Source organism: Apteryx mantelli, chromosome 5 (assembly GCF_036417845.1).
Source record: "Apteryx mantelli isolate bAptMan1 chromosome 5, bAptMan1.hap1, whole genome shotgun sequence".
NCBI classification, from domain to species: domain Eukaryota; kingdom Metazoa; phylum Chordata; class Aves; order Apterygiformes; family Apterygidae; genus Apteryx; species Apteryx mantelli.
In genome coordinates, this window is record NC_089982.1 from 74,080,811 (window position 1) to 74,107,565 (window position 26,755).

General features: G+C 38.8%; 1 protein-coding gene across 3 annotated transcripts in view; it reads left to right on the forward strand.

Moving 5' to 3' along the window:
- Nucleotides 1–3,797: 3,797 nt before the first annotated feature.
- Nucleotides 3,798–26,755, forward strand: part of WFS1 (wolframin ER transmembrane glycoprotein) — a 38,232-nt gene continuing 15,274 nt past the window's right edge. Inside the window, exons 1-3 of one of the 3 annotated variants that reach the window (XM_067298246.1) lie at nt 3,798–3,875; nt 5,722–5,919; nt 25,072–25,154. In XM_067298246.1, coding sequence (XP_067154347.1) covers nt 5,727–5,919; nt 25,072–25,154 — 276 coding nt within the window. In that variant the 5' untranslated portion in view covers nt 3,798–3,875; nt 5,722–5,726. Of the gene's footprint in view, nt 3,876–5,721; nt 5,920–8,705; nt 8,781–16,289; nt 16,388–25,071; nt 25,155–26,755 lie in introns of those variants that run through there. The other 2 variants (XM_067298248.1, XM_067298249.1) reach the window with 2 other exon arrangements.

Genomic DNA, 26,755 nt, shown 5'->3' on the forward strand with positions numbered 1-26,755 from the left:
TTTGCCTGCGCAGAGAAAACCACAGGCTATCCACAGGCTATCCTAACCCCAGCGCTGGGGTGCTAGTGGTATTTAACACACAGACCGGAGAAGAAGATTCTTCATCCCCAGTCTTCACGTAACTCCTCAATTCCTATTTCTATCTCCTTTTTGTGTTCACTTTCTTCCTCTCATGTTTTTCTTTCCATTTTCTCCCACCTTTGCCTTTATTAGTTCTTCCTCCCAAACGTCCATCCCAAATGGCATTAACACCCTAGCCACTGACATCATGTTGTGTCGACCCTTCTCTCGATTCTACGCCTATCGTCTCAGGATGCTTACTGCTTGAGGCTTACATGCTGTCTGGAAAAAAAAAAGGTCTGGTTTAAGTTGGTCCTTAGTCTAATGAAAAAATAGTGTCCCAGCTGCTCATGAGGCATGCTAGAGCTTTTATTGCACTAATTTTATGCTGATGTAATTCCTCAGTCAATTAAATTATACTGTTAAAATGGGTGTAACAGAGTAAACAACTAAGCCTATTATTTTGAAATAACAGCTGTTCTCTTAATTGGAAAGGTGGGGCAAAAAAGATAATTTTAAGACAACTTTTAGTATAGGTTATTTAACATCACTTAGATATTTCAGTTTTCATAATACAGAATTACTTCCTTTTTTGTCTTTGTCTTCTCTTTGTCACGGAATTATGCCTTCCTTTCATAATATGTAATTACTGAAGATGCACCTGACATTTCTATGAATTTTTCAGTCCTTCTCTCATAACAAGAGTACTGCCAGCAATTTTTTGCTAGGATTATCATATTCCAGAAACATCCAGGCTAACTACCTCAGATCTGTTTCTGACTGTAAAATAGACTAAAGAAATGGACTCCTATTCAAAGGTATTGTGACAAGCATACAGAGTTCAAGGCTAATCACTAGTGACTCACTCAGATCTATTCTCTTGGATTCTCACTGCTTTCTCTCTGCCTTTTAGGAACTGTTTGAATAGTTCCTTCTCTGGGCCAGTAAGAAGCTGCTTGTATGCAAGCAATGCTACAAATGTGATTTCATTTCAGCAATATGATAGGTAAATCAGTTTGCATTGATTGATTTAATAACAAGATGTTGCTCAGCATGATCCTTACTGTTATTTAATTTTCTAAGAGACAGACCGTTTTAACCATTTCAATACTACACGCATACTTAAATGCTGGAATAGAAATTTTACAATAGAACTTCAGTGAAAACTTCAGAGCTTGTAGCACATTCCAGAGTCACTGCAGCTTAACAGAGGCTTTATGAGTTACTTGGATCATTAGATGTCCCTGTTCACTTATATTTCTAGAATTCACTGATGAGTATATGAATAAGTAATTAATTTCAGCATATATCTGAGTACTGCCCATAAGATGTTCAGGCTATCATTCATACTACCTTTTATTGTATCTTGAGTAAACAATGTTTACAGAAATCAGCTAAAGTCAACTAACACCATTCTGTAACCTTACAAAACATTTGTAAACGGATTATTGATTATTTAATGAAGACAAAACAGGATGAACTGCAGGCTTTTTATTGTGTTCCTGTTGCAATAGGATTTTTTTAATCATAGTATGTAAGTGAAATTAAAAAGATGTTGCAATGAATTATTACAGTATTTCCACGTTTCTTCTCTTTAGTTGTAACACTTGGCAATTTGTGATAATGCCAAATGCAAACTAATCAATTGGGGGAAAGGTGAGCCAAGGTGAAAACAGTGGGGTTGATAATGGAAGCTGCCACCATGTTTGAGTTTGATTCCCTTTCAGTAACATTATGTGTATTTATATATAATAGGTGTATGTCTATAAAAAGCGACAATCCATTTACTGTAGTGCTTTAGCTGGCATTTTCTAAAGTAAGGATCCTATCGAGTTCAGCAACAGCATTAATCCAGTGTAAGACTGCTCATAAGCAACCACAGAATATATTTTACACTGCGTTTCACTGTTAATTAGGTTAGTATTCAGTGGGGGCAGTTTTAACCTTGACCTTAACTCCTCTGGAATGGCTTGTGCCACATGTGACTGTGCCTTGTGGTGCAAAGGAAGGGGCATAAGCAGCAGAGGGAGGCTTTACTTTGCACTTCCTTGTTTGTTGCTTTTCCAGCTACCACCCTCATTCCCACCTGTTCACTATGCCAGTCACATCCGTTAAGCACACCCACTAAATATCAAATCAGTTGTATAGAACGATGTCTTAAGGCAAACGTGAATAGCAGGGGGAGCAGATTGCTGCAGTAAAAGTTGTCATACCTGAGTTAAATCATACCATCAGTCTAAAGAAACAACTAAACAGTTAACACAAGACAGGCAATTTAGGCCCCTGGTAATACACTATTAGATTCAGACTACAAAAGCTTCTTCTTAAAAACAATCCTGTTTTATTCCACATTTTATTTTCCTTTACGGTAACTGGAAGTTTAATTCTATGTTTACTTTGGGTAAAAGGAAGAATTATGACTTCCAAGGAAGCGAAATAGTAAAGGAAGCCTGGACGTTGGGGACCACATTTTTATTTAGGGATTAAAAAAACATGTAGTGAAATCAGTCAGTAGGATCTAACTGACATTTTAAAAATGAGACATACTATAGCTCCCCATGATGTGTTGCAAACTTGGAACTTCTGAAAATCAGCTGAAGTGATTAAATTACTCATCTGAATGACTCTCAAGTTTAAATTCAATCTCCTGTTTGGAGTTTGCAGTTTTATTTATTAGGAGCTATTCACAGCACTACACAGAGACTGAGATAGTTTGTTTGCTTTTTTAAGTGGCTCAAAAAAAGAGAAATAATGTATTATTTCTAGAGAGAAGTGAGTTTACTGCCAGAAGAGCAGCAACACTTTGGGATAAATTTGCGTCTTTCATTCCACTCCCCCTAGGAGCTTTCCACGCACGTGACAGAAGCCCGTTGTAACCTGCACGCTTACAGGAGCACTCAGCAAGGACTAGTCGCCTAGTTACCGCACTTTCCCCGTCTCTTTGCCCCTGCTCTTCCCTACGGCCCAGCACAGCTGCACCACGCAAGCCGCCCCGACTTGAGGCCACTTCATAGGTGCGGCGGAGGCCTCCCCGCAGGAAGGGGCAGGTCGGGCCCGCCCCGGCTGCGAGGGCCACGGCCGCTCCCTTCCCTAACCGCGTGGTGAGAGCTACCCCAAAACCCCTCCTTCTGCGCCCAAACGGGACGGCTTCAGGGCCTGACTCCGGAAGCGAGAGGGCGCCTCGGCCCCTCGCCGCTCCGCCGCCGCTCAGGGCGGCTCGGCGGCCCCCGCAGGCCGCGGCCCGGGCCCGGCCGCGCCGCCGCCTCTCCCCGCGGGCGCCGCCCCGCGCTGCCATCTTGGAGCGGCCCCTGCCCGGCCCGGCCGCGCCGCCTCCCCGAGGCCCCCGCGGGCAACGGCATCCCGCGGCGGCAGCACGCCAAGAGCCCTCGCGCCGCGGCCCCGCCCGGCCCGGCCTGGCCCGGCCGCTCGGCGCCGCCGCGGCCCGCCCCGGCTCCCGCCTCCTGCCGGCCCCGGCGGGCGGTGAGTGGCAGCGGCGCTGCCCCCTCGCCAGGCGCCGCGGAGCGGGGGGCGGCAGCCGGGGCGGGCCGGGGCCGCCCCTGGGGCGGGGGCTCCGCGGCGCGGCCCCACTCCGCGCTCAGCCGCCGCTGCCGCTGCCACCGAGAAACTTCGCGCCGGGAGCCCGCGCCGCTGCCTCGGCCCTGCCGGCTCGGGGAGCACTGGGGCGGGGCGCAGGCAGCACCTCCCGCCCGGGGCCGCGGCGCCCCCAGCCCGCCCGGGGCCGCGGCGGAGCGGCCCCCTCCCCCGCCGCCGGCTCCCCCGTCCCGCCGCCGCCGGCGCAGCGCGGCTCGGCAGCGGTGAGTTGCGGCGTCCCGCGGGCGTCGCGGGGCCGCGCGGCTCCGGCCCGCGCCGCTGCGCCCCGGCCCGGCGCGGGCCACCGGGCTCTGCCTCCCGGGCGGTCCTGGGCTCCCGAAAAGCCCTGTCTTCCTTCCTTCCTTCCCTTCCTTCCTTCTTTTTTCTTTTAAACCACGGACTAAACCCTAAAATCAAACTTAAGAGTTAGTTTCTGCTCGCGCCTGAAACGGGAGGGCTCCTCCTCTGACAGCGAGCCAGCTCCGCGGTCTCCCAGGCGGGTGGGAGCGGAGCGGAGCAACCCGTGCGGGAGCAGCGTTTCCTCGCCGCGCCGGAGGTGCGCGTTGCCTGCGCGTCCCGCGCCCCTCGCGGCGGCGCCGCTGCCGCCCTGGGCCCTTCCCGGCCGCGGGGCGCATCCGCCCCGGGCTTCCTTAGGTCTTGTCGTGCTCCTCGCCTCGCTTCTCAAGCGCCGAGGTCACGCTTAAACCAAAACTGTAAAGTAACTTTTGCGACTGTATAATGGTTAAAAATAATCCTGCTGGTTTTCTGGGAAAGTATTTCAGTCACTGTGTTTTCCTAGGCCTGTCTGAAGGCTGAATTAAGCTCTGTTGGTTTATTTATAACTTCATACAGAACAGTAATACAGGAATGCAGTTACTTCGCTCAGCAAAATATCTTCGGTTTTAGGCGAGTTGTCTAAATTGCAAAACGTATGTGTCACAGTGGTAATATTGCTGGTACTTTTAGCATCCTGTCATTATTTTTAGTGTCCTCTCTTTAAGCAGAATTCAAGTTTCAGCTAAATTAGGTATTTGATCTTTCATGTTGGCTATGTAACTTTTATTTTTATGCGACCATTTCTGGGCCAGTGTTCTGAATATACAGAATTTAAAAGTGTAGCTTGTAGGCAGATACCTTCAAGGGAATTGCTTCTAAGCAGCTGGAGTTAGTATGCATCATACTCTGACATTATATGCATGCCTTCCTGTCTTGTATATACTTCCTGTCTTGTAAAAGCTGAACTTTCATTCAGTACTTTTTCCTTAAATCAGTATGTAAATTTTTATAACTGTTCCTCTAGAACACAGGTTTCCTTATCCTTTTAGGAGAAGGTTTACAGTGGGAATTATAAGGCCTCCTTTTGTAAGGAATTGGAAGACCTTTCCCTCTCTGCCTCAGTGGGTTTTGTGTAAATTCTATTCCATAAAATCAGATAGTAGTTGAATGGGAAATAGAGAACTTTGGGTACATTCTTTCTGTCTTTTTGTTGCAAATATCTACACAAGAGCAGATCTGGTGGTGTCCCTCCCCCCATCTTTCTTCCACTCAATTCAGTGACTGAGTTGGACACCTTCTCCTCCTTTGCCGCCTTGTCTTTCTTGTTTTTCCCTGTCGCTTAAGTGAGGTGGTGACTGTAAACCAGGCCCTTGATACTGAGTGAGTTTTACTGTCAGTATAGACATGTCAATACTGTTCTATAAAAGATAGTTGCTTGTCTTTATCTCTTCTGCGGGTAAGCAGAAAGTTAGATTCAAAGGAACTATGCAATATTTACAGGATTGATCCATGAATTTTAGAATTGATTTTCAAGTACAGAAAAACTCTTACTTAATTGTGAGAAAAGACAGTTTCTATTCTTGAATAATTCTAAATATGATAAGTCTTATTTCATAATAACTGTTCATGCTTGGAATTATGCAAGAATGAATAAATACATCTTGAAGAAGTTGCCAGCATTCTTACCCTTTTCTAGACTTTTTGTTCAACTAATTGTATGCATACATTCAGATGTTTAAATTTTTTTGGTTTTACAAAGTAATCATTAATCCTTATTCTTTTCTTCCTTTGCAGCTAAAATGAATTCCAATCCTGATCCCCCCTCAAGTCCCTCTCACTCACAGCTGCATCTTGGAAGATCCCAACTGAATGCTGCTGCTGTGGACCACAGTGAGAGTAGTCAGAAATCTGGACCACCTTCAGGAGATGCTGCAACTTTTTCTTCTTCAGTTCCTGGCTACTCCCATAGTAGAGAGAGAGCTGAAAAAAACGGTAAGTATGAAAGTAATTTTTATGCAAGACTTGCACTAAACATTAGGAGATTGACAGATACCTACATATATGTGTGTGTGTGTGCATATATATGTGTGTATGTATTTTTATGTATATGTCTGTATATATGTGTGTGTGTTTTAAACCCCGTTTAAAGGGAAAATGTCAAGCAGATAAATAAATTTCTCTAATGTTTTTTAACCTATTGTTGTAGAAGACAGACTGTTCTCATGCCGCTTATTGTGTGCGTGCTTTCCACTTCTTCCACCGTTTTTTTCTGTGTGCACAGAGCAGCAGGAACGAGGTTTGTTTGTAAAACTGTCAGGAAGACTTAAATGTAATTTAGTATAAAGGTTTCAATTTAATTTCTTCAGTTGGCTAGACAACATGCTGACTATAGCTTTAATGTGAATTCTGATGTAGATGAATATATAAACTGATATATGAAACCAGAGCAACAGAAATCAAGTTAAGATTAGCAGGCAAATAAGAAGTCGGATTAAGAATCATGATACAATTTCAAAGTCGGAATGGTACTTTGAAACTCAATAGGCTGACACTGGGGCAGGGGGGGAAGATTATGAATAGCGATGGTGGGATGAGAGAAATGTCTCATGCTAGGTAGAAAGAAAGGTAGAAAAAAAAATGTCTGGCTCCTGTATTCAGCAGCTGAGTTACAGTTTTAAAATCAGTTTGTAATCTAACACTTGTGCAAGAACTCTTGTATTCCAAGTCTAGCAAGATTACTGCTCTTTAGCTTTCTTTAATACTGGGCCTTTGATTCTGAAGCAGTTTATGTGCCTGCCCTTACATTTGTAAATATAAGTTGCTTTATTGAAGGTAATAAGGTTATCCAAGAGTTTAAAATTATTAACTGTGTGAATGCAAGAATGTCAGGTGCAGGTGAGCTGGGATGTGTCAGGTGCAGGTGAGCTCTGCACATGGCTCAGGCCAATATTGTGGCTGTGTTAGCACATCTACTATTTGTATCTAATTTAAAATTGATTTTCAAACCTTATGGGTTCTTTGACACCAAAGGGTGCATTCCAAACTAAGAAAATATAAATTTTTTGCATACCTGAATTTCTGACATGCCTCACGGTATCATTACCAACTTTCTCATCTCGCCCACCAGTAAAATAATTCAGAGCTTTTGAAGAATTGACACTTTTGACGTTAATTACATGATCGTTAATTTAGGATCAGTACTAACGGTATGTTTTCTCCCTTTCTTCATTTTCCAGTTCCTCAGTATGCTTCAATAAGAAGAGTATAGCAACAATATTAGGAATACAGCATGGAGATGTCTTGGGCTTTGTTATAGTATCATTTAAAAGAGGAGGGCCTAGGTTTCTGTTGTTTGTGCCCACATTCATGCAAGATTATGAAAATGAATGCAAACTATCAATCTAGTGGTATTTTGAAAAGAGATTGTCAGGTATTCTTCTCTAGCTAATTTGGAGATTTCCTTATAAATATCTGACTTTTAAAAATATGGTTTTGTCTCAATCCTGTCTCTTTACAGGCCTGTGAATGATTGAGCATCCCTATGCTGTTCTTTTTAATGTAGGTGCTTTTGTTTGTGCTCTTATAAAAGAGGAATATCGAGCACTGATGTATTTCTCTATTTCAGTCATGACTCATTTCTGATTGCTTTAAGTCTCTTTCCGTGAAAATCTTTTCAGTGCTTGGTGTCACTGTAATTGCCCTTTCCATCCCCTTTTTAATATATTCAAGTATTTAATGCTGCAGAATGATCTGCCATTGCCCTTGTGTCATGGCAGTCTCTTACAGCCAAGATTTTGGTGAATTTAGATAACAAATGTGACAATGAGAAAATGTTTATTCATCTACTATTTTCTTCTACTGTTATTTTTGAATTATGTCATTTGCCATAATACCATAATTCTTCCACCCACTACAGCCTTGGTCATCAAAACTTAAAAACAAGGATTTTAGTAATACTCCAGAAGGAGCATTAGAAGTCGTCAGAAGTTCACACACTCAAATATGTGCTTATGGAAACATAAATAGGAAAAGTGTTCCCCCAAACAGAAAATTGGCACTTTGGCAATTTTCAGAATACTCAAACTGACAAAGAAGGTATTCCCTAGAATCTCTGGAGCCCTTATCAATAGATAAAGATCAAACTGCTGATAGTTCCAGGAGGAATGGAGGATCCAATCTCTTAGCCGTGGTGTGTAGTTCTGTTGTGTATTCTGGTTTTATGAAAGGACAAATGCACTACATATAACAAAATCCCTTGGAAAGGCTTAGTTCTGACTTCTTCCTTGGACGATTAAGGAGTCAGTTAATTTGAATAGGCACTATGTGTCACTAGTATCCTCTGATGACTGAAACCAAGAATGATGTAAGAAAGGACAGAAAAAGCAAGCAAATTATTGTAAAAGATATTACAATATATATAAAAGATGTAGAACACTTTATTTATTTATGACTTGTGTTTTGTACAAGATCTGAAAAACTTAAATTTGTTGGAAATAATTTAATTTTTAAGTAAACAGCTATGATTTCTTGGGGATAAGGAGATGTACTGTGTTCATCTGAAAACGTTGTCCTGAAATAGTTTTACCTCAAGGCCTATCTACCTCATGTCCTTGGAATATTCTTGCCAAAAGCACCTGTATTTCCTGTCTGTACCTTTTCTTCCCAGTCTCTGCTCATATAGACTGGATTTAAAGCTATAGCATCAATATGAACATTAAATAATTTGTTTCCTGGAAACACCCATTTCTTAGTCCTACAGCATTATCCATATCTTGCAGGATAATCCGGGAAAGGAATGAATGCTCTGGCTCTCACTCAGTAAAGCACTTAAGCACATGCTTATCCTCAGCTGGGTACGTATTTTGTTTGGGTCAGATGCCTATACTAAAGAATTTTTATTAGCAATTTTTCAGCCCACCTTCTGCTAATCTATCACGAGGTAATTTTTTTATTGTTATTCCTTATATAATTAATTTCACAGTGGGAAGGAACAATACTTTGAGAATTTCATATGTAAATCAAATCTGGATTTGGTGGAAGCACCAATAATCAGCTGGTAAGCTTAAGATAATTTGTAGATCTTAGTGTTTTGTTTGTATATATACACATATATATATTTTTTAAGTGGGGGTTTATTCCTACTCCTACCCAAAGCTGTTATGTTCTCTAGAAAGCTTCTGCCTATGTAAGTTACTGGGTTTTGTGTATGTATTAGAAATGTAATGAATAACAATGTGTTGACTTTTATGTAAAAATCAGAGTTGTTACTCTTTCATGGATGTGTCTGGACAGGAAGTTTATTAGTGAGTGAGTCCTACTAATTAAGGCTTCTGAAATTTAAAACCATGAGTCATCAGTATTCATGTAAGGCAATTACAGGAGAATTGCCAGTTGCTTAAACAAAAATTTCTGCCATTAGTTTAGTTGTCTGGGCCAAGAGAAACATGGTCTATAGCAAGGAAGATCAGTGCTTGCTTGGTGATGAAGTCTGGTGAAGACTGTTGAAGCAGACTAAGATCCAAATCTCCCAAAAAGCTTTTTCTGCCTCCTGGGTGGACAAGCCGCTCAAAACTTCTATCCAGCTGCTACCTGCCCTGTAAGAACTTGCATCTTCTTAGCATCTATATTTCATCAGTCCTGGTATGCATATTCCTTCCTTCGGATATACAGAGCTAGAGCAATGCACAAAGAAATAGCTCAGAGCAGAGCCCTGGAGGCCCCAACACTGAATTCCCCAAGTAGACTTAAAAACATCATTCTTGCTGGTGAAATAATTTCCTCTGTGTATGCATAGGAAAAAAAGACAGCATCATCAACATCTTCACTTAGTTGAGATGTGGGTATCTGGGTACTGCTGCTATTAATGTAACCTTTTTGGAAGAGAGGCATGAATCCACATCCAAGTGTTCTGTATTGCTGAGCTACTAAATAGCTCTTTCTGTGGCCCAGTTCAGCTCAGAAAAGTGGGTTTGAAACATCTCACAATACAGTAATGGTTGGATACTTGCCTGGGATGTCTGGATTCAAGTCATTGCTCCAAGTCAACTGTAACAGTAACTTGAACCAGACTGATTCTCACCCCAGATGAATATTTACTGTGCTGCAGGTTATCAGGAGGTGTTTCCACTTCTTGTAATGGCTCAGTAGTTTCTTTCTAGCATGTGAAGTGTCATCTTAAAAATATATAGGGAAATGTCTTCCAGTCAGCAACAGAAAGGAAGGTAAAAGAGGATATCCTAGAGCAGTAGAGAAATCTAGGAAGCAGTGTGAAGATGATAATTTCTTGTAAGCAGGTGAAAGGGGGTTTATTTGTTTTCTACATCGTTCATGTACACTTCTTGACCGGTAAGGTTGGAGAAGCTGAATCAGGTAGGAATTCAAAGGTGAGAGTTTGGATAGTTTTGAGAACACTGTGAGACTAAGTTGTGGTGCTTGAAGAGGCATCTTATTTGTTATAGAACTAATTTTACCTTTTCCATGTATTTGCTGTTAGAGAATTATGCACAAAAATCTCTTGTTCTGGAATCCAGAACGTATGGGGAAGGTATTTGTACTGAGAGCTTTGCAGACAGGAGTCAATTTCTTATGTTTTGTTTGTAGATGTGTGGAGTTCTGCTTCGTATTTAGGAAGGTAATTTTTTTTTTAATCTCAGGAGAGGATTATTTTATAAATTGTGAGACTTGGAATTTATAAATAGTACAAAAAAGTCTCCAAAACAATTTACGTGTTTCCAGTGCGTTGGTCAATGAAGGCTAATGAATAGGGAACCTCTCCAACTTGCAAATATTCTCAGTCTTAGCCTCTTCCAGTTAAGGTTGCAAAGAACCTTTGTTTCAAAGCTCTGTTTTAGAACTTGTCTTCTGTTTCTGACAGCTCAGTACAGACTAACTCTTGAGGAAAAGTGAAATGATGTGCAAAGCTTGAGGAAAATTCAGAAAAATCTTTGATTGTTAAAAGGGGAGGACTGTGCCTTGAAGTATTAATTGCTTAACAATTTATCTGTCAGTTTATTAATGTCCCTTCAAACTTTGCCTGTAATTACTAAGGCTCCTTGAAAGCTCGTTTGCCAAACATTAGTGTGGAAAAAAGATTCTATCCAAACAAAAGTCAATGACTGTATTCTCAGGTAGCATTTTGGGACAGTCATACTCACTGTAGAACCATGGGAATTAGCATTTTCAGGTCTGCTACTATCAGTGTCAGTAGCATTCTGGTGTTTTTACCTTCTGTGGGAGTAGGATTGGACACCCACTTATGTGAGAACATATTTCTCCATCATGGCTTTTTTCACCATTCAAAATATATGAATATTTTCTTCAGCAGATAGCTAAGATTTGCAGAACGTATTTCCTTTATCAGAAATAAGTCTTGCATCTTTGAAGCTGCAGGGCACATGTTCTGGTGCTGGACACGTACTTGTGTGTTGCTTAGGGATGAAAAACTGTTTCTCCATAGGTAGGTGAAGTTGTTGTCCTCACCGTTCATTCTTGCCCAATGGGCTGGGCCAGCAGAAAAATTTTTGTAGTTTCGCAATGAACCAGATTAAGGAAAGTGCTCTAGTTCAATCTTCCTCTACCTCCATTATTTTTCAGGTGGATATATTTCCTGATCTAGTTTAGTGCATGATCAAAATACATTTGTGCCACCCCTGTACCAAGGTGTTAGGGGAAGAGAAATGAGCAGCAGAAGGGTAGGAGGAGAAAACCAGTGTTCATATTAGTAGATAGTGCAATGAAATAGGAGTGGATCTGTCAAGCCCTTGATGCTAAGGACCCAAGGTTCCTACATCTTGTAGATTCTACTTTATACTAAATTTAATCAGGTCTAAATTTAACCTAGCAGTTGAAATACCATCTTTCAATTTAGTTTTTTTAAAAAGCAATATAGTACTTGTGCCCTTCCACTGTGCAAACAAAACCCAATAAATGGGAACAATTGGGAAGTTCAAAGCACGTTCCTCATCTGAAGCAAGTTTCTAATGTAATGCACCTAATGCATCAACAGCAAGAACTTCTGGAGAATGACTAACATCTGCAGACATTTTCACAGTAGCTTTTGAGGGAAACGTTTAGAAACGCACCTAATATCTGTATATTTATCTTCAAATATGACTGCAACAAGTTCCTATTATACCACAGTAAGTCAATACATAGGAAAGACTTGAAACTGTTGTGCTGTTAGAGGGCCATTCTTAAAAGCAGAAGGCCTACTTCATTGCAAAAATTAGAAGTTGAGACTGGAAAAGTAAATTGGGAAATAACACCAATTCTCTGCAAAGGCAGTTAACTATTGAAGTGCTTACTAAGCAATGTAATAAGGCACTGTGGACTTGCAAAATTTTTTTTTTTAAGGCAACAGGTTAATGAACTGATAGACCATATATGTGTTGAAGAGCTGCACTGCACTGAAATTCCATTGACCATTGCGCAGATGTTATGATAATTTTCACTTACAAAAAATATGTAGGTTTGGTGAGAGTTATGATTTCAACTTTCTCATGCTACTTTTCTTTAGGGTGTTTTTTTGTTTTAGGAAGTTTTTGTTTTGCAGGGAGGGTTAATGATGATGATTTTCAACTGAGAAATGGCAGGAAGCTTGCTTATTTTTAACTCTCCGATTTTGGAACACATTAAAGAATTATCTCAGCACTTATTGATAAAGAAGTTAATCAGAGGTGCTCCTGCCATAAAGAATCCTGTGTAGAAAATGCAGAAGGGCTGTCTCATTAGTTGCGTGTGTGAAATTATTTTAAATGACTTAAATGATCATTGTACAATAATAGCTAGGCTAGAAAGAAATACCTTTTAAGAATAGTTTTCCTTCCACTTTTAAAATTTATAGTGTCTATAATATCATCACTCTTAGCCTTCCACCTACCTGCTTTTTTTCACTGCTTTCCTGACAATTTGCCTTCCTTTTGTGGGGGTGCAGAAGTTGCTCCCTTTTCAATTTAATGCTATTTGATGACTTGCGATTGTGGTGTGACTAAGACTATCATATCTACAGAAGCCTTCTTGCTCCTGGAGAAAGCAGGGTTGAGTCCTAGACTCCAGCACCACTTTAAACAAATGTCACTCCCTTCTCTCCCTTTCTTGTTATCACCTTTAAAAATAGAATGCCTGACAACATATGCTAATATAAATTAATTGTTTTTAATTGTTCTTGGGGCAAGCAGGACCATCATAAGGTCATAGTGTGAAAGCTGAAATGCATAGAAGAACAATGTGCAATGTATTCTTTATTGTATCAAGCCCTTATTTTGCAATAAGATAAGCTAGCAGGTTTCTGGATGGATGAAAGGATTTAACCCTCAGATGAGTAAATAATGGTCTAACGTTAGTAAAAAACAACTAACAAAACAGTGATATTTGCTCTATAAAATATTTCTGCATCTCCAGTCAGCTCTTTTGTGTCCTTATACTCTATATGAACAAATCATGTTCATGACATGATGCCTAGTGCGAAGCTTAAAGTGGAACATGAGTCTTTTTAGAAACTTTACTCCTACATAGGTACTGCACACAGTACCAGTGAAATTCTGGAGCTTATGGAAAGTGAGTAGGAGGATTTCTCTAGAGACTCAGATTGGCTCTTCTCAACACTGAAAGCCCAATAGTGCAATCCGGTGACACATAAAAGCTATTACAACATTAATCTTTGTTACAAAATGTACAGATCAGCTTCTTCTAAAAGCACGTCAATAACAGACAATCTACCCCTAGATGAACTGTTTTAAATCTCCCATTGCTGAAGAAAAATATATCAAACACCTTTGCCTTTGGAGATATGTTTACATAGCATCTTCTAGCAAATAAAAGGGGTTTTTTTGTTATTAATATGTCTGTCTTTGCTCTTAAGTGTCACCCAGATTCTAGAAAGCTTGTTTTGTAGCTAAAATAAAAACTTTATTAAAGAACTGAGAACTGTTCCCTGAAATTTTTGGATTTGCTGTTTAAAACAATAAAACTATCAGAATTGTGCTTATAAAATGAACACTATTCCAAAAATCCTGTGTGATGCTGTTCTAGAATAACTACCATCTCTGCACCTTCTTTGGAAGTGTATTAAGAGCACATGACTCCAAAAGAAATACCTTCCAGTGTATTCTGCTATATCTGTTTTGGTCAATATCCCTGTGTAGGCATGCCCATAGGCATTTAGTTTCCTACTTTTTCTTTGAATATTTTTATTGCTTGAACAAATATGCCAACATTATTTATTCTCTATATGTATGCATTCTTGTTTCCTATTTAATGCTGTAAAGTCTTCAGATTTCAAAATAGTAAAATTTTCTTTTTAATAGCAAATGGAGTATTGCTAGGAATTTGCAAGAAAGTGATATTCTATAGCTAATATATTTAATCTGTAAACTTAAAGCAAATTCACCCAGTCTTCCATTACAAATTACCTGATTCAGTTTAGTGTCATGCTGTTACTTTTGATATTTCAGTCATGCTTTCTTTTTAGTAGCCCCAAAAGACTAGATCATTATCTACAGCTCATCATTTTGATCTCAGTAGCAAGTTCTCCATTGATTTTTTTTTTTTTTTTTAACATAATAGCTTCTCTTTTGGGGTATAACTCTAGCAAAGGTGAATATCAGAGGAGCAGAGAAAAAGACTGAGACCTGGTGGGCAGGAGACAGAATTTACTGTGAACACCAGTCTGAGAATCTGTACGACTCTGTTGGTCAGTGCCCAAAGGATCCAATGTTTCAAAGCAGTCTGCAAATACACCATTTTTGCAGGTGGGTTGTTCTAGCTCCTGGATGCTTGGTTTTAAGAAGTCAAACAGTGCTTTTTCCCATTTAGTTATCTTAGCTTTATTCTGCAGAAAGCCCTAAATCCAGGGGATAGAATGTATTTGGAGGCCCTTAAGTACAACTTCTCCAAGAAAAATTAATGTTGAAAAGAGACTGGCTTCCAGGAAGATGATTCTCTTTTTGTAGATGTTTGTGGAAATGATCAAGGTGATACACATTGTTTCTGTGCCCCAGCCTAGCTTCTTGCAGACAGAATTTATAGCATGTTTTTGGGTTGTTACTGGCTGTTTCTTGTTCAAGCCTACCCAATGCTGAGTGAGATGGCTACAATTTATATTAAACTCTAGTTTCCATGTTGAGACTTCTGACACAGTGGGTTTATGATTCTGAACTACAGTACTTACTATAGTAGGAGAACAGTTTGGCTCTGTTTGTAAGTGTTAAGATAATAAAGGCACCTAAGGGATGAGGTTTACCTGTTGCAGTTCCAAGCCATGTTATTGCAGAACTCTCTAGACATAAAAGATGAAATAAATATCCAGGTTTAAGCTCATCATAGAGGAAGTCATGGAAGAGGCTCTTTCAAATACAGTAATTAATCCTATATCTATCTTCTCTACATTACATCTGTCTTTCCATACATATTTATTTGTTCAGACTCCTTTTATGGAGGATGATTGGAGTTTATCAGTGAGCATAGATTATTCATATTGGTATCCCATCAAAGTAAAAGTACAGTAATTTTCTTTGTAACTTGGTCTCTACTTCCTTTCAACTTCTGTTAAAATAAGGCCTTCCTGATAAAGAATCCCCAAGCTGTAAAGTGATGCAGGCCTTAAGCTTCAAGAAAGTGCAGCCCGACACAGTATGTGCCATAGATCAATTCAGACATCAGTACACTTCATGGTATCTGGAGAACTTGAACAAGTGTGGGAGAAGATCTAATGTCAAGGAAGACTCCCTGCTCCCCTCAGTGATTTAGCTGGTGGGAAAAATCTGCAGATGAAAGCTTGTTCCATACTAGTCTTTATCAAACATGTAAATTACTCTTGTCAGTTAAGAGCATGGAACTGAGGGAAATGCTAGGCATCCTGTGATTTCTTATCAATACAAAATCCACTTATGCAAGCGGAAAGATCTTTCTGGATAAAGCTATTAAAAATAAAAAGTGTAGTTATCCTTCCTCTGCATGCTGTTGTGCTTTTTCCTCTCCCCTACCTCAAATAATATTCTGGTTACTGTCTGTAAAATCTGTGTGAAGGATTGCAGGAGCTGGTATCAATGCTTGGTGTTACTACTGTAAGGGAATCTGAGCCGTGGCTAACTTCTTGCAGTATAAAATTCTTGTTATCTTTTCTGTGGGAATACACTGCTGTTTACCGCATGCCTGTTAGAGCAGGGGAGCTTTTCTTAAATGTGGTGTCAATCTCCTTATTTCATTATATTCATATTTTACTGAGATGTTAAAGATGCTCAAAGATAGCTGTTTCCTTCTCAGAATATTCTTCTTTTGTGCTTTGTAGCTTAGAGATTTACTGGCCCAAAGGTGAGGTCTTTGTGTTTAATAGCCCTTTCTGGATTTTCTCTTCTACTGCTGGTTTGTCCAGTATTGACCTTTGGGAAGGCATTGACTTTCGGGAAGACTCCTAACCTTCTGACTGCTTGTGATGGTTGATGCCCTTTGGTTTTTGTATTTGGTAAGATATTGAATAGGAACACGTTCTGTGTTCCTCATTGTTCTTAGGACTTCTAGCATAATTCTCCTCAGTTTCTTCTCCAGGTTAAAAAGTCCTGAATAATAGTGTGTTACTATCACTGATCTCCTGTTTTCATAAAACTGTTACAACTCCAAGGTTTCACTCCTCAAATGGTAATAGTCAGTTCAGAGCTTATCACTGTGTATCACAGTGATAGGATGGCTTTTTCTTGTTTGCGTTTACCAACGCTGAATTTCAGCTGCCCTTTTATCATTTAATCACTCAGTCATGAAATCCTTCTGCAATTTTTTGTGCTCTTTGCTCTTTTTTTTTCTCTGAATAACATGTAATCATCAGCAGATTGTCATCTTAGTCTTTGCCCCTTTTTCCACATCGCTTATGTGTTGAATAATATAGGCTTTATCGCATATCCCTGTAGGTCTAAACTGATAATCGCTCCCCAGGGAGAATGTGAGCTATGTATTTTTACTCTCATTCTTTCTCTTGTTTATCCATGTAACATCCTTTTCTCTAATTTCTTTAGAGGATCTTTGTGAGAAGCCTTACTCAGCACCGTTGGAGATATAAATATAACCTTGATCTGCCTGTCCTCAAACTTTTTGACTCCTTCAGAGAGGACTAAGGCCAAGGCTTCTTATGCAGAAGCTTTGCTGACTTTCCTGGTGTATCTTTTTTGTCCCCTCCATGGACTTAATTTTTTCTTTTATCTATTTGCCTTGTATGGAGATCAGACTTAATGGTCTCTGTTATCATGGGTTTCTCCAGTGGCACGTTTGCCACTTTCCATTCCTCAGGTTTTAAGTGAGAGCTTAGACACCGTAGTATGTAGTTCAATAGGCTTTAGTCCATTAGAACACTTTAATAAATACAGTTAAAACATTCCATAGCTTCTTTTTAAAATATGATGTTTAAGTTTAAGATTCTTCTTCCAACACATTTTCGTTCAAAGAAAGAAAGAAAAAGAGTTCCTGCATGGGAGCCTCTCCATGCTACTACTTGCCAGGAGAAAAATATCTTTTACTAAATCATTTAGGTTTTTTACTGTGGTCTTCTCCTTTTGAAGTATTCAGTCGTACTATAGTTATTTATAGGCCTCATAGTCTCACTGGTAAGCTTACTTGTTCCTTGAATGTTTGAAGAGGGCATAAAAAGTTCTAACAGATCCTGCATCAAGTTGTTAAGTTGTTCTTCCAACCTTTTTCTCTTGGTTTGTCATGGTATATGTTTTAAATCTAACCTTAAACCTGGGTGAGGGGAGGGTGTCTATTTTTTTGGTTTGATTTATTTTGGCATGACTGTAGCTTTTTGAATTATGCATTCTTACTTTTGTTTGTTTTGTTTGTGTATTATTGTTTTGTTTCCTCCTCTTTTCATGCTGGCTTTGCTTTTAGGTCTTCCTAAAGTTTTATTTTGATAGGCATGTATGTGCTTTGAGTCTCTAAAAACACATTACTTTCCACTCCCTGTAAACATTTTGTCTTTTGGACTGCCCCATGTTTCTTCAATAAAACTTCCTTGTTTTTATGTTTTCTTTTAAATACAACCATAGTGGATTTTTGGCTTCTGACACTCCTATGAGGGTGTTAAGTCTAAGCTGCTGTTACAGAGTGGCTCAGTGACCTTTGAAGTAGGTTCTGTGCACTGCTCAGTTAGAAGCAGGAGTTTTTTCTGGGTTCCCTGACTGGATGCTTCATGAAGCATTTATTAAATTTGTCTGAAAATTTGATCTTGACATCAATCCTGAATGTGATATTCATCTTTTGTCTGTGAGGGTAGTTGAGGTCATCATTGTTTTCTGGCCTTGTTGCTGCTCTGATTTTCACAGCATGTCTTTGTCATTTTTATTCAAACAAACCATTTAGGAAACTGCATTTAAAATCTTACACTAAAAAAACTAAAATTTGCAAAACCAAATACCAGATATTAGGAGACTCACTATTTATCATTGTTTGGGCCATTTTACTAGGCCACCTTGGTAGCAATTTCCAACTTTGACAACTGTCAAATTTTCTCATGAAATGGTAAAAATGCTTACGTACTTTTCTAGCTGTGTATTCAATAAGCTTGGAAGTGTGTTATCACTGGTTAGGACTGAATGTAGCATATGTATTGTGCGTACACCTAATTCTTACTGACTATTTTCAGTCACTTCAGAACTCCTACCTATAATAATGAAATGGGAAGGCAAATCCAGAAATTTTGTTTCGTATCTTGTCATCTAAAATCCTTTATTCTTCCAAACACATGGATTTTTTCCTCCTCCTCCTGCAAGTCCTTGTCACTTTCTTTTCTGAGCCCAAATGAATGCTTGTAGTCGTGATCATGTAAAGTGTGTATGCCATGCAGACTTCCTTCATACACTTAGTGTGGGTGTTGCTTAATGCATTAATCTTTTGTTCAGTAGCATTTCCATGCAGCTTTAATATTCACTTGTAAAACCTATAATTTCTTTTTAAACTTATATATTTCAATAGTTTTACTTCATATATACTTATATACATGTATAATGAATGCTTTGTCTTCATTATTGCTTCCTGTCTGAGAAACTGCTCTCAGTTTTCCTTTTATCCTGTTCTTCATTAGTTTCCACTGCTCAAAGAACTTGGAAGTGCCTGGCCTGTGTATTTGTAAAAATTGATATATTGTGCATAGCAACATAACTGTCTTTTGTGACTGGCCCATATAACTGTGAACAAATAAGACCTTTAGCTCAAAGAGTGTGTATAATTTAAAAAATAATAATACTTTAAAATATCAGTTTCTAGCTTTTGAGATTCCTCCTTCATGTGCTCTCTGCTCTTGTCTTATCTGGAAAATTCAGGGGCTGATGTGGCTGTGATCTAAATGGGGAGAAGAAAGGGCTCTGTGCACCTGGCCAGTGGGTGATAATAGCAAATGAGGTGCTAAAACTCCCTTGTTCTGGGTACGTCCACTCTCCTGAGAGCTGAAGTATGTTTGCGTTGGTAGGAAAGTACATCAATAAACATTTTTATTATTCTCTGTGCACTGTATTGTCTTTTTCTGCATGAAATAACTTTAAAACTTCTTTCGTTGAGGGAACACAGAGTTTTCTAGGAGTCAGAAGGGAATTCGGAAAACTGGGGTGGTTTTGGGGGGAGTGGGATGACATCTACTATGTATGTGTATAGGTATAACTAAAAATCTCTTTCCTTACCTGTGAGGATTACTACTTATGTACCTTTAAACATTTTAGAATTCATGAATGAAAGTGTCATACACAGTGTATTGATGCTGGTATTTTTAAATACCAATATTTTTTTAATCCCTGTTTGTCTAAACTGTGTGTAAAACACCTGCTATGTCTAACATCAGAAACTTTGCAACAAGTTAACTCAACTACAGCAATTCACAGATGATGCATTTCAGCGGTCAATAGGAAGGCTATATAGCATCCACCATTGATTTGTGCTAGGACATTGAGAAGGAAGCTATACGACAACCATGGCCAACTTTTGCCTTCCTTGAAGTCTTTTGTATTGAAAAGATTTCCTCTCTAGGCTGTGTAAGCCCATTCTTCAAAATCTTGTATGAATGCTGAATGGTTCTTGTTTGTTTTTTTTTTTTGTTTTTGTTTTAATCCCTGATGTGTTCCAAAGAAGAGGCTTATGCATGTTAATCAATGATGTATTCCTTTTGCAACTCTAAAATAATAATGAGAGATATCAGTGCTTAAAATCTCACCTGGACTAATTTTCTACTGTGGATTAACTGCCTTTCTGTAAATTTAATTGATAAATTTCAGAGTTAAGGGGCAGGAATTGCATTCTAAGATGGTGTTGTTTAGTATTCTTTTAAAATTGAAATATTTCCCTTTGCAGCATTTCCTCTTTCCTGTAAAAGCCTGATAGAAGCAGTAAAAGAGCCTGCCTCTGTTGAAATGAATAGTAAATTTCTGTTTAAGCCTATGGCAGCAAGGCTGTTCTCTAGATTGGAATCTTACTTTGGTAGTCAATATCAAACTTAATGTATAAAGTTTCAGAAGATAAATAGTAGTCTTTCATATTCATCAGCTTATCCACAACCTGACGATTTAAACAGCTGTGTTTAGATTTACTTCTATGTTTTGAGTCATTTCTGGAATTGGAAAACATACATTTCACTAGTAAATGAAAATTATGCTAGTAATATATTTTGAAAGCACCTTTAAAAATCTATCAGCTAATGATATGCAGCTTTAGCTTACTCTTTTAAATGCTATATATGACTTTGAAATGGTTACAGCCCTTCATGGATTTCATTGTATTGAGTCTTTTTAAATAATAGTGTTTTAATAAAATGCATTCTAAGTGATAGCTTTAACATTTAAATGAAATGCCTAAATACCTACGCTGGATGTTTCTGCAGCCTTTCAGAGACCTAAATACTTTTCTGTAGTATGAGAATATAAAAGTAGCAGACTGGAAAATACACATCTGCTACATCCTTGGCAGATCAGAAATCATTTATATATTTGCTTCCACTTTTTTGTGTCTCTAATTGTGCACACATGCAGGGAGATGAGGAAAGATATGCTTTGGTGGGCACAGCTAGATAGATAGAGGAACTCATATTTTGAGCAAAACTTTTATTTTTAGAGAAGATGCACATTTTTGAGCAAGAGTTACAGTTTCTGCCTGTATAGGAGTTTGTTCACAAAATAAGAGGAGGTGGATGCTGTAGATAACAAGCATTATGCAGGCTTATGTGATTAATTTCTCATTGCAATAGATACTGTGCCTTACAGAAAAACAAGGAAGCTTCTGTAGATAAATTGACAATGTTCCAGCTTGATTTCCATCACTTTTATATTTACAATTTTGAAGTGGAACTGGGAAAATTAAAGGGCACCACATCAGCTCATATCTTAAGTTCTTGAGTTTTATTAATAATGTAATTGTTCCAGTATCCTCTGAATGATTTGTGATTTTTGAGTGTCCTGTCTCTGAGAAGGTATAACTAACTTGTTTTGTAAATTAGGGACGGAAGCATATAGAAGCCTGATGATGTACTGAGGTTCACGCAAGGTCTTGGTGGCAGAGCAAGAACTAAAGCCAAATCTTAAGTCCTAGCTATCCTTCTACTTCACCGTCCTGTCTAATTTTGCTTCATATATGAATGCTAAGGGCCACCTACAGTTCGTGTGCTTTCACTTGCATACTTTGATTTGAATGACTGTAGTGCTTGTGAACCTTGAATAACTGATAGACTTCATTGGCTTACATAAATGCACCTGACACACAGCAGCTAGTGAAGTCTATTTTAATTGTCATAGAAGATGCATGAAGTATTGTAAAATGAATGTTACTCTCTTCTGGAAATTTTTATATTCAAGACAGAGTAAAACTTGACATTAAAAAGACATCAATTTTTAGCAAAGCTGGAAAATAAAAGCTTCTACTGACAGCTTTTCCAACTGCAGTAGTTCTATGTGGGAGGAATACACATCAAGAGATTTTCTAGCTAAACACATGCTAAAGAACAAGGTTGATCGGTTATAGATCATCACTTAGCCTGTTTACTCTTGCAGAGTGTTTGTCCTCCTAGTTTTCACTTGAATTGAAGGAAGGTGTCTGTATTGTCCATCCTTGTTCTAAAACATACTTTTGACTGCACATTTTACCTTCTAAGATTCCTGTAAATATTTTGAAGAAATAAATTGATGTGTTAGCTACACAGTTTGATGTTATCCTTTTGCTCAACCTTTCAGCCAGGCCTACAAAGTAAGCAAAAGAAAAGTACTGCAAGTGATGGGAACACTAAGAAACTAAGCTGTTCCAAATTTGATCTCCAAAACACACCACCATCAGCTCTTTCACCCCTGCCCTACGACTACAGAACCAACCCACAGACGTAATTTTAATTAGCTATCTTTCTTTTACATTTATAGGTCATATGTGATGGCACACAGGCAGTCAAAAGTGATAAATGAGTGGGAGGGAGTGGGTAATAGGTTCAAAATAACAGCATGAAGCAATTCTTTCCACTGGCGCTCAGCTCCACTAGAACAAACTTTTTAACAAGGCTGCCTGCGCTCCCCCAGGCTTATGATGGTTGGACCGCAAGAGTGCATGGTTTTAATTTTGCCTTTTTTTTTTTTTAACAGTCTTCTCTAAGCAAATTATTTTACATGTTGATCTGCGATGTAATTGCCATAAAGTACCCATATCCCAGCATTGAAGAAACAAAATGGGAATGATTTACAGCTTTCTATTGTAATAAATGTTCTGATCTAACAAACGTTTACCTGAGCAAGAGGTGGAAGGGGCCAGAGCCATGCCCTACTCCTGTGGGTGGCAAATGGAGCTGGAGAGGGAGGAAGGTGCTTTGCCTGTGCAGATTGCTGCTGAGCTGCTCTGGAGAAGTGGGTTTGCAGCTGTTGCTGTAGCTGAGGTGAGGAGTAGCTGCTGGGCAAGGGTGAACCTCTGCCAAAGTGCCCATTGCTTCTACGTATACTGGCCCCTTCGCTGGCTGTTGCAGTGAATTGTGCCTACGAAATGTAAGACTGGGCTCCTCAGTCTAGTACAGCCATCTCCATCTCCTCAAGGAGAGACTGCTTCATGATGTGCTTCTTCAGTTTATTCTGATTGTGAGGGCTTATATCAGTTTAGCAAACTGCTTTCTCTAATTTTTTTTTGTATGTAAATGCTACTTAATTATAAAACACTTTAGCTTCTGAATGGTGCCTTCTCTATTGGTTTGTCCAAAGAGTATCACTGATGTTTGTGATGTTCTCCTCAAAGCATAGAAAATACTGAACAGCAAAAAAAAGAAAAAATAGCCGAGACTAGTGCTGCTGAAATTTTGATTCAGAGAAAGTTTATGAACAAATATACACACAGGAATAAACAAAAAACTACTGCCTTGTCAAGCCTTTTTCATTTAGGTGGAGTAGATGGATGAATATTATATTTTGCTTTCAAACAGTATGCTCCTTTCTGTGACTTCTTGCTTATTGTTAGCAGAGAGCCCCTGGGTGATGTGTGCCGCTGTGAGCGGTGCCGTCTGGAAAACAGGCTTCTGGCTTGTTTAGAGTCCCATGGTGTTGCTTATATATCAGGGCAAGGAGATTAAGTGGTTAATTTTGCTGCGATGCTGTTTGCCTATTTTGCAATAATATTTTTACAGCTTTCTGAAAAGAGGGAGTACTAAATGAAAATTATTTTTCATTATGTGCCTTGTTTAGCTAGACAATATGTTATAATCTGGTGTTAGTATTTTTCCGAATGCAGCTTGGCAGACAAAACCGTGGCATGGTAAAGGAGAAAACTTACTTCATGGTTTGCTCTTGTTAAAATGCATCCATTTTAATGAAAGCATTGGCTTGTAGCCTGTTCTTGTTTGGAGATAGTCCCAGTACCAGGGATACTAAAGAATGTACCTAGTGCTGTTCTTTGGGAAATTATTTGGAATCCGGTTTACTTCTTCCCTCCTACCACCTTTTGGAAAATAACTGATATTAAATGGCACCTCATCTAACTCGGCTACTCACCAAGTTTCTTGCATTATTGCTGCCCATATTAGGTAGAGACCAAAGTCTGTAACTTTGAGCAGATGTCAGCATGCTTCTCTCAGTTGCTTTCTTATGTCTGGAAACTCTGCTTCCTAACTGTGCTTTCTCATTCTGTTTGCATCCTGAATACATAGCCTACCAAGTGTAATGGTGTGTTTGGTGACCTTGTGGAATAAAGTGGTAAAGGTCAAGCTTTGGAGCTTGCTTTTGAGTTTGGATCTTCCTTTATAGCTACAATTCTAGGCTGGTTAGTAAAAGCGTCATTGTGAATCAGTGGTATGTTGTCCTTTCTTACACTTACCCAACTTAGAGCATATATGTTTTATTGTTTTACTCTCTAAAATTCTTCACAAATAATTTGGAAGTGTAAGAGTCTTCTCATAAAAGTAGCAGTTATGGCATTCATCAGCTTTTCCATGAAACTGGTCTTCATTCATAAAATGGCACACAGCATGAATTTATTTACAAACACTGGTTATCAAATAAAGGTCTGTGATGCTTTTGAAGAAGTATAAAATTGTTTAAATCTGTGTATGTATAAGATCAGAAATAAAGGGAAGAAAATGAAGCATCAAGTGTTGAGCTGGATACAAAATAATGAGTTTTATAAAGATGTAATCATGTTTGGCTTCTGTGTACTCCAGAGATTAAGAGCTGAGCTTTCAAATATACTGGATATGTTTTAAAGATTTGTTAGTTATTCAAAACTCTTCAAAGGCTCTATTACTGAATAAACAGGCTCCCTGGTGGAAGACTCAAGTGCTCTTTTTGAATGAGATATTACCAGGAATAAGAATAATAATATTACAACAGCTGATCCGTACCACATGTTTTATGGGTATTCATATTTACTGCAATGAAAATTCTTCTATTGAGAAATTCATCCTGTGGAAGTAAATGAGAAAATGCTAACTGTATATATCACCCTGTGGCAGGTACTAAATAACAAGTAGCAGGAAATGCACTGAAGTAGGAAATTAAGGTAGAGTGTAAATATTGCAATTAGTTAATTTGCATTGCAGTTCTTGTAAAACCCTCGTGTTGTGTGTTTTGTATATGCTCCTCTAATTCTTCAGCCAAATATATCAACGATTTATAAAATAATTCTAAATGTTGCTAGTAAACAGTTTTCTCTGCCAAAATTAATTTATAGAGGCCATGAAGGAAGAACCTGAAGTGGTCTTTGAGGAACTGCTTGAGAGGGCCAAAGCTGGAGAACCAAAAGCGCAAACTGAGGTAATCTTATGTGCTCTGTGTCGGTGTTATTTTGCTCCTAATTCCAGAAATAGTACTGCTGCTTCTAATAGGACAATTATCTCTTCCAAAGATATTTATTTGAACCATATCTTTTTGATCTTAAACTAGTCAAAGAAAGGTGATGCCAGATGGCCTCTCTACCTTGAGAAATGCTGCTTCCTTGGGAACGTTTTTGGTTTCAGGTCCAACTCTTGCATAAGCCTTTAGGGTGCATATCAAACCTGGGGGGTTTTAGGCTGAAAGCATGGAGAAGGCATGGTGCTTTGCTTTTTTAACTATGTGACAAAGACCATTACACTTGTGAAGGTGTGCAGATAGTGACTATTGAATGCTGCTCAGATTTAATTTTCCCTTTGGAATAAAATTAATTGCTCATCTAAATGAAAGATGAACCAACACTTGGTTCAGTGCTTCACTGCTTAAAAAAGTATCGGGATTCTTATGTTGGACTCTATGGAAGAAAAAAAACATTATGAGGTGCATAAGCAGAAATATCAGATGTTGACAAGATTGATGTTTTGCTATTTTACTGTTTGTGTCAAATTAACACGTTTTAGACAGCAAACCCCTCCTGCTTTATTGAAATCAACTACTATTTGACTGTGTATGGGCATATGTATTTGAATTAGTAACGTCAGTTCTGTCCCTATATGTGTTAGCAGTTTAGGTTTCCCTTATATTTTGAAAAACTGTAACTGTTTCCTCGTCCATCTCATTAGGCTGGTATGTGGGTCTAACGGATTTAGTACAAAGAGCTTAAAACTGTTTAAAGGAGTTTTAATTCCCATTTGGTTTGGTTAGTGAATCACTTAAACATCCTGTTCCAGCTTCAGCTTTGACGACAGGAAGAAGTTGTTGTTGTCTCCCACTTGTTCATTACTTGGAATTTTTTTTTCCGGAGATCTCTTCTTGCAGATAAATATTAATAAAAAGGGAGGGGAAAAAGAAATTCTTTAAAAGCTGGTAAAAATACGGCAGTGCCAGACTCACTCCGCATTATACCTCAACCTATTTGAGGGGCAGCCTGTCCTTGGAGTAGTAACATGAGGCAGTGATGAATTCCTCACATGTGAAAGAGCCAACAGCTTTGGGGAGAATGAAGCTTTAGCCTTGAGGGAGTCACTGCCAGAAGATCCACAGTTTGCCTCTAGTCCTCCACACAAAAGAGAGCAAAACCCACAAATACTCTTTCAGGATATAATTTCCAGTTGAGTAAGAAATACCTTATGTAATCTAAGCCTATGATGTATGTGTCTGTATATATATATATATATATAAATAAATTTTTTTATCTTTATCCTTCTCAATTCATTCCACCCTCACTTCCTTTTTTTTTTTTTTTTTAGGTGTTTAACAGCATACACTTTCCATTCCCACACAATGGTAGGATTTTTGTGCCAAAGAGATCCAACATACAATTTTGCTTCAGTGTTCATTCAGGACAAATTGACTGTCTGAAAAGGAACCCAATACAGTTTTTGTTGTTAGGGAATCAAATTTTTAATGGCCTGTGGAGAGGAAAGTGTCTTTTGGCTTAAAAAAAAAAAAAAACAAAAAAAAAACGCTTAAAAAATCCTTTT